The sequence below is a fragment of the Oncorhynchus tshawytscha genome, linkage group LG10 (genome assembly GCF_018296145.1).
Source record: "Oncorhynchus tshawytscha isolate Ot180627B linkage group LG10, Otsh_v2.0, whole genome shotgun sequence".
Lineage (NCBI taxonomy): Eukaryota > Metazoa > Chordata > Actinopteri > Salmoniformes > Salmonidae > Oncorhynchus > Oncorhynchus tshawytscha.
In genome coordinates, this window is record NC_056438.1 from 73,871,377 (window position 1) to 73,882,639 (window position 11,263).

The 11,263-nt window shown below is 43.9% G+C and overlaps 1 protein-coding gene across 2 annotated transcripts in view; it reads left to right on the forward strand.

Annotated features, from left to right (window-relative positions):
• The first annotated feature begins 541 nt into the window (after positions 1 to 541).
• LOC112260874 (kinesin-1 heavy chain-like) overlaps positions 542 to 11,263 on the forward strand; it is a 43,831-nt gene continuing 33,109 nt past the window's right edge. For both annotated transcript variants that reach the window (XM_042329037.1, XM_042329038.1), the window contains exon 1: positions 542 to 897. In XM_042329037.1, the coding sequence (XP_042184971.1) occupies positions 769 to 897 (129 nt within the window). In that variant the 5' untranslated portion in view covers positions 542 to 768. The remainder of the gene's footprint in view (positions 898 to 11,263) is intronic.

The following is an 11,263-nucleotide window of genomic DNA, read 5'->3' on the forward strand; positions in this document are numbered from 1 at the left end:
ACTGATACACCATCCAAAGTGTAATTAAAAACTTCACCATGCTTAAAGGGATATTCAATGTCTGCTTAAAAAAATACATCTACCAATAGGTGCCCTTCCTTGTGAGGCATTGGAAAATATTACGGGGTATTGTGTGTAGGCCAAATACATAAAATCTCAATTTAATCCATTTCATATTCAGGCCTTCAACACAACCAAATGTGGAAAAAGTGAAGGGGTGCGAATACTTTAAATGACAACAAACTCATGCATTAGCATCATTCATACGATCTGAGGGAATATTGGATAATCAATAACCATGCATTGCCATCAAGAAAAGCCAACATTATCTCTTCATGCATGAGTAATAGCTAAGTAATAACTGATCTCAACAATTAGTCTTTTGATTGGTTATTGCCATAGTATATTCATTTATATAGGTCAATGATATGAACTTGCAGAAACATAATCGACTAGACTGGATAGTGTACAGTAGCTACATCAGAGGGAGTGTTGACGATTTTGTGGTGACGTAATTTGGTATATGGGTCCCACGGACAGAGGGGGTGAGCAGCCAGTGATCCACCGGCATCATGGCTTCCACATTGGATATGAAGTGTTTTTAGCACACCCTAGAAGAAAATAGCCATTCATTGTTGAAAATCTGAGCCCATTCTAGTCTCATATTGGGACTGAGGGTCCGTGCCGCCCTCTTCTCTCCCTCAACCGCCTCTAGAAGGAGGATCTTCAGTGTTTTTATTGTGAGTTTTCATCCATAAATCGTGGAAGATGGCCGACGTACCGGCGGAGTGCACCATCAAAGTGATGTGCCGTTTCAGGCCCTTGAATAGTTCAGAAGTGACCAGAGGGGACAAATACATACCTAAGTTTCAAGGGGAAGACCATGTGGTCGTCGGGGTAAGTTGGTTTGTCATATTTCTTTTGTCTGCAAGCGAGTGTCCTCTGTGACAGTCTGCGCTGCGCCATTGACACGGTGATCGGCTCGGCCAGCAGTGTCACTAGTGTGTTAGCGTAGCTAGCTGGCTAACTGACCTACCTGTCCACCCGCATCAGCAGTGTAGAGTTCAACGTTAGCACTAAGCTAGTTCACCCACACCATCACCGATCGGAAACAGGACACCATTGATTGCTAGCCAGTCACGTTTGTATCGTTAACTAGCTGTATTTCCTCTGCTTTACCGAGTCCACTTTTGTCGTCGCAATGAACTAATCTTGCCGTGTCAGGTAACGTTAGCTACTGTAGCTGGTCAGTCAGCTGTCATCCAACAACAACAATGACAGGCAAAAGTGCTATAGCTAACTTTAGCGAGCTAACTACAGTACCAACAACACCAGCTAACGTTGCGTTCAAAATAAATACTCATCATTTTTCAGTTAACACTCAACACCTGCTGGGAGTTCATATCTAGCTAACTTTAGGCCAGCTGAGATGGCAGTGGCAGATTATCTGGCCTAAAGTTAGCTACACCCAGACGCAAAGATGGTGCAGCATTTGACTAGTTAGCTACTGTAACTGTTTCATCAACAAGATCACTGACAAGCCAGCTCCGATGACCGCCGCTGGGCCCAGGTGATTTATTTAGTCAAACCAAGACTGTTGTGCGGTACGTTACAAGACTAGAGTAGCCAAGTGCGGTTATTCAGACACAACACATTTAATGAACTCATAACCACTGTTACATTAGTAGATGTTTGTACGGTCTGTAGCTACAATGTCTGTTCATGTTGATATAACGGCGGGTAGTGACATACATTTCTTCAAATTAGTGTAGTGCACTTAGGTAGCTACAGGAGTTATTATCTCTGAAAATATCTGGTTAAAGTTACCACCACTGGCCCATTACTAAGTGGATTCAGGAAATGGCAGTTTGTTTGTTTTCTGTAGTCATCTGTCTGCACTCAAATGTCACTATATTCTCTATGTAGTGCACTACTTTTGACCAGAGCTCTATGGGGTGTATATAGGCAATAGGGTGCCACGTGGGACATACCCTTGACACCAGATAAGGATAATGAAATGGGTGCCACTCTGTTATGACAAAAGAAGGAAATGCCTCCCACACAAAAGGGTGCTTGAAGTTTTAAAAAAAAGAAGTCTTATATTGTTCTCTCTAGACATAATCCCTTTCCTTGATCTGTGGGGAAATTGGTTTAAAAGAACTGTCTGTACATGTCATATCATGCCATCTTTTCATATTTGCACTCTAGGCCAGAAGAGAATAAGCACTAGATGAGGTATGACCACCTTTAGTCAGTGTTCAGACAGAGCCATGGACTTTGATTCCCTGGTCTGGACACACCTCACCAACGCCAACATAATGAAGTCTATAAAGGTTTATATAGTAGGCTCCAAATAGCAAGCCCTTGTAGTTCTGTAACTTATTTGCACTGAGTGCATGTCCTTGCACATCTTCATCTTCCCCTTTTACACTCCCGAGTGGCGCGGCGGTCTAAGGCACTGCTTCTCATTGCAAGAGGCGTCACTACAGACACCCTGGTTCGAAACCAGGCTGTATCACAACCGGCTGTAATTGGGAGTCCCACAGGGTGGCGCACAATTTGCCCAGCGTCGTCCGGATTTGTCCAGTGTAGGCCGTCATTGTAAATAACAATTTGTTCTTAACTGACTTGCCTACTAGTCAAATAAAACATGTAACAAACAACACAGTAAGTTTGTATATTTTAAATGTGGGTAGTACATACCACCACTATACACAACACTACTATACAATATCACGCTTGTAGGACTTGGCCTAGATTTGACTTTGTACGGGTACCCTCTGTATAGAGCCTCACTACTGTTATTTTATTGTTGCTCTTTGATTATTTGTTATTATTCTATTTTCAATTTAAATGTTTTATTTATTTATTTTTGACTATAGTTTATTTTAGTAAATACTTTCTTAACACGTATTATTCTTAAAACTGCATTGTTGGTTAAGGGCTTGTAAGTAAACATTTCACTGTTAGGTCAACATCTGTTGTATTCAGGGCATGTGACAAATGAAATTTGATTTGAAGACTGAATAAAGAATGACATCATCATTCATGGGAAACACAGTATGATGACATCATGGCCATTGGCCACTGAAAGGGATGGTCAGTGGGGATATATAGTATATATTTGGGCCAGGTTTGGATCTGAGCTGGCATAATGGAACCTGGCCCATTTGCCTATATCATTCAGCCACAAAGTTGGAAGACAATAATCTATTATAGCGATAGAAAGTGATGGTTGTCTCCAGTGCTTGTTTTTGTTGACATTTTCAGGGCTTGTGATGTCATTACTTTCCCAGCGTATTATCAGAGCTTAGACCTCTTTTTCTGTCCAATCAGAGCTTAGGCCTCTCTCTCTGTCCAATCAGAGCTTAGGCCTCTCTGTCTCTGTCCAATTGCGCGCGCACACACACACACACACACACACACACACACACACACACACACACACACACCCACAGCTGGTGGCCCCCTGGGTAATCCCCTTGTCTTTCTCCTGGCAACCAGCTGTTCCACCAATCAGAGAGAGTTCTGTTGGGTGCGGCTGTGTGCTTCCTCTGGGTTGGTGGGACTGTCTAGTGATTATTATTATTATAATGCCTGTTTCTTTCATGGATGCACTTATCCAGGGTGACTGACTCTAACTCACTTAGCTCATATTTTGTATCTATTTGAAACAATCCACTGTATAAATATAAAACCTCAACGACAACATCTGTCCACTCCCTAGGCTTGGGACAAGTACCACACAGACAGTTATCTCTGCTCTGATGTTCTTGGCACAGTGCAAACCAGGGGAGCTGAGATGGTGGGACAGATGATGCTTACACCTGGAACCTTGAACATACTGTATGTTTTTACTTCTCTCAGTCCTGATAGGCAGTCCTGAACCTTAACCAGTCAACTATTCAGAACCAGGATGTAGCCTCGACAATCTCAGTCAGCTTGGTACAGCACTGGAGATGGAAGAAACTAAACTAACAGTCTTCCCTCCAGTCTCCGATTAGACAGAGAGAGAGAGAGAGAGTAGTTGACTAGATCTAGAATAGAAAATGCAGGGTTGAATTATTCAGGCTTCTATTACTGCCCTGACTGTCAGTCCTGTTGCTGCTCACGTAGAGAGAGTGATCACGTCAGCCTCCCAGGGTAGGATGCTGTCACATGATTCCACCATCTCCATACAGCTATACACGCACGCACACACACACACACACACACACACCGTGAGAGTGTGCTACTTTTAGATTCAGCAGTGGAAACTAACAAAAGATAGGTGGAGGAGAGAGGACTGAGGGAGGGAGGGTGGTGGAGTGAGGGGAGGGAAGTGGAGTGAGGGGAGGGAAGAGGAGTGAGGGAGGGAGGGGAGGGAAGAGGAGTGAGGGAGGGAGGGGAGGGAAGAGGAGTGAGGGAGGGAGGGGAGGGAAGAGGAGTGAGGGAGGGAGGGAGGGAGGGAGGGAAGAGGAGGGAGGGAGGGAGGGAAGAGGGGAGGGAGGGGGGGAGGGAGGAGGGAGAGAGGATGGAGGAGGGAGGGGAATAGGAGGAGGGAAGGGGAGTGAGGGAGGGAGGGGAGGGAAGAGGAGGAGGGGAAGAGGAGGGAGTGAGGGGAGGGAAGAGGAGTGAGTGAGGGAGGGGAGGGAAGAGGAGTGAGTGAGGGAGGGGAGGGAAGAGGAGTGAGGGAGGGGGAGGGAAGAGGAGTGAGGGAGGGGAGGGAAGAGGAGTGAGGGAGGGAGGGAAGAGGAGTGAGGGAGGGAGGGAAGATGAGTGAGGGAGGGGAGGGAAGATGAGTGAGGGGAGGGAGGAGGGAGGGAGGGGAGGGAGGAGGGAGGGAGGGAGGGAAGGAGGGAGGGGAGGAGGGAGGGAGGGAGGGAGGGGAGGGAGGGAGGGAAGAGGAGTGAGGGAGGAAGAGGAGTGAAGAAGAGATGAGAGAGAAAGGCTTCCACTATCAAATCACATTTTACTGGTCACATACACATGGTTAGCATATGTGAATGCAAGTGTAGCGAAATGCTTGTGTTTCTAGTTCCGACAGTTCCGAAATGCATTGTGCAGACCGCACTACCCTCTGGAGTACCTTGCGGTTGAGGGCGGTGCTGGTGCCGCACCAGGCGGTGATACAGCCCGACAGGATGCTCTTGATTGTGCATATGTAGAAGTTTGTGAGGGTTTTAGGTGACAAGACAAATTTCTTCAGCCTCCACCCACACTATCTGTGTGGGTGGACCATTTCAGTTTGTCCGTGATGTGTACGCAGAGGAACTTAAAACTTTCCACCTTCTCCACTACTGTCCCGTCAATGTGGATAGGGGCTTGATGATGAGTTTGGAGGGTACTATGGAGTTGAATGCTGAGCTGTAGTCAATGAACAGCATTCTTACATAGGTATTCCTTTTGTCTAGATGGGTTAAGTCAGTGTGAGGTGTGATTGCGTCATCTGTGGACCTATTGGGGCGGTAAGCAAATTGCAGTGGGTCTAGGGTATCAGGTAGGGTGGAGGTGATATGATCCTTGGCTAGTCTCTCAAAGCACTTCAGGATGACAGTGAGTGCTACGGGGCGATAGTAATTTAGTTCAGTTACCTTAGCTTTCTTGGGAACAGGAACAATGGTGGCCACCTTGAAGCATGTGGGGACAGTAGACTGGGATATGGATTGATTGAATATGTCCGTAAACACACCAGCCAGCTGGTCTGCGCATGCTCTGAGGATGTGGCTAGGGTTGCCGTCTGGGCCGGCAGCCTTGCGAGGGTTAACACGTTTAAATGTTTTACTCACGTCGGCTGCAGTGAAGGACAGTCTGCAGTCTTTGGTAGCAGGCCCTGTCGGTGGCAAAGTATTGTCCTCAAAGCAGGCAAAGAAGTTGTTTAATTTGTCTGGGTGCGAGACGTCGATGTCCGCGACGGGGCTGGTATTCTTTTTGTAATCCGTGATTGTCTGTAGACCCTGCCACATAGGTCTCGTGTTTGAGCCATTGAACTGCGACTCTACTTTGTCTCTATACTGATGCTTTGCTTGTTTGATTGCCTTGTGTATGGAATAGCTACACTGTTTGTATTCAGTCATGAGTCCAGTTGCCTTGCCATGATTAAATGCTTTGGTTCACGCTTTCAGTTTTGCGTGAATGCTTCCATCAATCCGCGGTTTCTGGTAAGGGAAGCTTTTAATGGTCACAGTGGGTACAACAACTCCAATGCACTTCCTAATTAACTCACTCACCGAGTCAGCGTACACATCGATGTTATTGTCCGAGGGTACCCGGAACATATCCCAGTCCGTGTGATCGAAGCAATCTTGAAGCGTGGAATCCGATTGGTCAGACCAGCGTTGGATAGACCTAAGAACGGGCGCGTCCTGTTTTAGTTTCTGCCTATAGGAGGGGAGCAACAAGATGGAGTCATGGTCAGATTTGCCGAAGGGAGGGCAGGGCTTGTATGCGTTGCGGAAGTTAGAGTAGCATTCGTCCAATGTTTTGCTCAAGCGGGTACAGCAATCAACGTGCTGGTAGAAATTAGGCAGCCTTGTTCTCAAATGAGCTTTGTTTAAATCCCCAGCTACAAAAAATGCAGCCTCAGGATGGTTTCCAGTTTACATAGAGTCCAGTGAAGTTCTTTCAGGGCCGTCAAGGTATCTGCTTGGGGGGATATACACGGCTGTGACTATAATCTAAGAAAATTCTCTTGGAAGATAATTCAGTCGGCATTTGCTTGTAAGGAATTCTAGGTCGGGTGAACAAAGGGACTTGAGTTCCTGTATGTTGTTATGATTACACCACGACTCGTTAATCATAAGGCATAGACCCCCGCCCTTCTTCTTACCAGAGAGATGTTTGTTTCTGTCGGCGCGACGCATGGAGAAACCCGGTGGCTGTACTGACTGACAACGTATCCCGAGTGAGCCATGTTTCCGTGAAACAGAGAATGTTGCAGAGAATGTCTCTCTGGAAGGCAACTCGTGCCCTAATTTCGTCCACCTTGTTGTCTAGAGATTGGACATAGGCAATTAATATGCTAGGAAGCGGTAGACGGTGTGCTCGCCTTCTGAGTCTGACCAGTAGGCTGCTCCGTCTGCTTCTCCTGCAGCGACCGTGTTGTCTTGGGTTGGCCTCTGGGATAAGATCCCACGTCCAGGGTGGAGGTCCAAACAAAGAATCCGCTTCGGGAAAGACGTATTCCTGGTCGTAATGTTGGTAAATTAACATCGCTTTTATATCCAATAGCTCCTCCCGGCTGTATGTAATAAGACTTAATAACACTTGAGGTTTCCTGGGCTAAAAATGTAAGAAATAATACATAAAAAATGAATTACTGCATAGTTTCCTAAGAACGTGAAGCGAGGCGACCATCTCGCACTATGATTTAAACTGGGTATATACTTTCCAGGCAGTTATTACCATTCTATTGCCTAGTAAATACAGAGTCTATAGGGGGGGGGGGTCCAGTTGGCTAAAGCACTTCCACCCCCTGGGGCTGTTTATTCTGCACTCTGGGTGATCTTGTATTTATCACTGGCCTGTTCAATAGATGTGTTTGTACATTCGAGACAAATCAGATTTTCCCAAGGCAGACCAAGAAGCCAGTAGTAGTGTCTGTGAAAGACATCACTTATAAATACTAGAACAATGGTTTCACTGTGTCATCTCCACTGAGTAATAATTACTCTTTCAGGCTGCAGTGTAGTGGAGGAGGTAAAGGAGCACTGCCTTCCAGACTCATGAAAACTTTGAACTTGGGCTGTACTACTGATAGTGAGGACAGGCCCAGCCTAATGTTGTCAGTACTGCAGCCTAATGTTGTCAGTACTGCAGTGTAAGTCTGGCGAGGTTGTGTTGTGGCTGGCTGTGCCCCATCTTGTGACTGATCAGTGGGTCAGGTCAGGTGATGTCCTGTACAGATAACTCTGTGGTTCTGAGTAGTGAGCAGTGTTATAGCTGCTGTCCTGAATAGAGAGGTTCCTCGGAGCATAAACCCACATTTTTTCTTTCGCTGTGCTACTGTGCTGCATTGATGTACAGTACCAGTCGAAAAGTTTGGGACACCTACTCATTCAAGGGTTTTTCTTTATTTTTAATATTTTCTACATTGTAGAATAATAGTGAAGGCATCAAAACTATGAAATAACAAATATGGAATCATGTAGTAACTAGAGGTCGACCGATTATGATTTTTCGACACCGATTATTGGAGGACCAAAAAAAGCGGATACCGATTAATTGGCCGATTTTTACATATACAGTTGAAGTGGGAAGTTTACATACACCTTAGCCAAATACATTTAAACACAGTCTTTTCCCAATTCCTGACATTTAATCCTAGTAAAAATATCCACATACTTTTCCCCCCTCATGATGCCATCTATTTTGTGAAGTGCACCAGTCCCTCCTTCAGCAAAGCACCCCCACAACATGATGCTGCCACCCCCGTGGTGTTCTTCGGCTTGCAAGCCTCCCCTTTTTCCTCCAAATATAACAATGGTCATTATGGCCAAACAGTTCTATTTTTGTTTCATCAGACCAGAGGACATTTCTCCAATAAGTACGATTTTTGTCCCCATGTGCAGTTGCAAACCGTAGTCTGGCTTTTTTATGGCGGTTTTGGAGCAGTGGCTTCTTCCTTGCTGAGCGGCCTTTCAGGTTATGTCGATATAGGACTCGTTAAACTGTGGATATAGATACTTTTGTACCTGTTTCCTCCAGCATCTTCACAAGGTCCTTTGCTGTTGTTCTGGGATTGATTTGCTCTTTTCGCACCAAAGTACATTCATCTCTAGGAGACAGTGCATGTCTCCTTCCTGAGTGGTATGACGGCTGTGTGGTCTCATGGTGTTTATACTTGTGTACTATTGTTTGTACAGATGAACATGGTACCTTCAGGCATTTGGAAATTTTTCCCAAGGATGAACCAGACTTGTTCTGCAATTGTTTTTCTAAGGTCTTGGCTGATTTCTTTTGATTTCCCATGATGTCAAGCAGAGGCACTGAGTTTGAAGGTAGGCCTTGAAATACATCCACAGATACACCTCCAATTGACTCAAATTATGTCAATTAGCCTATCAGAAGCTTCTAAAGCCATGGCATCATTTTCTGGAATTTTCCAAGTTGTTTAAATGCACAGTCAACTTAGTGTATGTAAACTTCTGACCCACTGGAATTGTGATACAGTCTGTAAACAATTGTTGAAAAAATGACTTGTGTCATGCACAAAGTAGATGTCCTAACCCACTTGCCAAAACTATAGTTTGTTTACAAGACATTTGTGGAGTGGTTGAAAAACAAGTTTTAATGACTCCAAACTAAGTGTTTGTAAACTTCTGACCTCAACTGTATTTGTAATAATGACAATTAAAACAATACTGAATGAACAATGAACCCTTTTATTTTGACCTAATGCATAAATAAAATGTATTTAGTCTCAAATAAATACTGAAACATGTTCAATTTGGTTTAAATAATGCAAAAACACAGTGTTGGAGAAGAAAGTAAAAGTGCAATATGTGCCATGTAAAAAAGCTAACGTTTAAGTTCCTTGCTCAGAACATGAGAACATATGAAAGCTGGTGGTTCAATATTCCCAGGTAAGAAGTTTTAGGTTGTAGTTATTATAGAATTATAGGACTATTTCTCTCTACACCATTTGTATTTTATATTCCTTTGACTATTGGATGTTCTTATAGGCACTTTAGTATTACCAGTCTAATCTTGGGAGTTGATTAAGCTTGAAGTCATAAACAGCGCTGTGTGTCAAGCAAAGAGCTGCTCTCAAACGCAGTAAAGTGCTGTTTGAATGAATGCTTATGAGCCTGTTGCTGCCTACCACCGCTCAGTCAGACTGCTCTATCAAATATCAAATCATAGACTTAATTATAATAAACACACAGAAATTACAAGCCTTTGGTCATTAATACGGTAAAATCCGGAAACTATCACTTCGAAAACAAAACATTTATTCTTTCAGTGAAATACGGAACCGTTCCGTATTTTATCCAACGGGTGGCATCCATCAGTCTAAATATTCCTGTTACATTGCACAACCTCCAATGTTATGTCATAATTATGTAAAATTCTGGCAACTGAATTACGGTCTTTGTTAGGAAGAAACACAGTTCACAACGAGCCAGGCGGCCCAAACTGCTGCATATACCCTGACTCTGCTTGCACTGAACACAAGAGAAGTGACACAATTTCCCTAGTTAATATTGCTTGCTAACATGTATTTATTTTAAGTAAAATGCAGGTTTAAAAAATATATACTTCTGTGTATTGTTTTTAAGGAAGGCATTGATGTTTATGGTTAGGTACATTTGTGCAACGGAATGTGCTTTTTTTTACAAATGCACTTTTGTTAAATCAAATCATCACCCGTTTGGCGAAGTTGAATTAGGCAGTGATCTGATGATAAATTAACAGTCACCGAATTGATTATATGCAACGCAAGACAAGCTAGTTAAACTAGTAATATCATCAACCATGTGTAGTTAACTAGTGATTATGTGAAGAATTATTATTATTTTTTTTATAAGATAAGTTTAATGCTAGCTTGCAACTTACCTTGGCTCATTGCAGCCACAAGGTCCTTTTGACGCTGCACTCGCGTAACAGGTGGTCAGCCTGCCACGCAGTTTCCTCGTGGATTGGAATGTAATATGCCATTAATTGGCATCCAAAAAGGCCGATTATCGATTGTTATGAAAACTTGAAATCGGCCCTAAATAATCGGCCATGCCGATTAATCGGTCGACCTCTAGTAGTAACTGAAAAATGGTTAAACAAATCAAAATATATTTTAGATTCTTCAAAGTAGCCACCCTTTGCCTTGATGACAGCTTTGCACACTCTTGGCATTCTCTCAACCAGCTTCACCTGGAATGCTTTTCCAACAGTCTTGAAGGAGTTACCACATATGCTGAGCACTTCTTGGCTACTTTTCCTTCACTGTACGGTCCAACTCATCCAAACCATTTCAATTGGGTTGAGGTCGGGTGATTGTGGAGGCCAGGTCATCTGATGCAGCACTACATCATTCTCCTTTTTGTTTAAATATCCCTTACACAGCCTACTTATTCATATAGGTGTTGTCATTCAGGCAGCTCAGGACAATGGTCTGGTCTGACGTGTCTGTGTCTGTGAGTGGTCCATGTCCATCTGTTGGATAGGGAGGAGTGAGGTTTTAAAACAGACGTATATGGGGCCATATGTATCAAGCATCTCTGAGTAGGTGTGCTGACCTAGGATCAGGATGTCCATGTAATCTTAATCATTGTGATCTAAAAGGCTA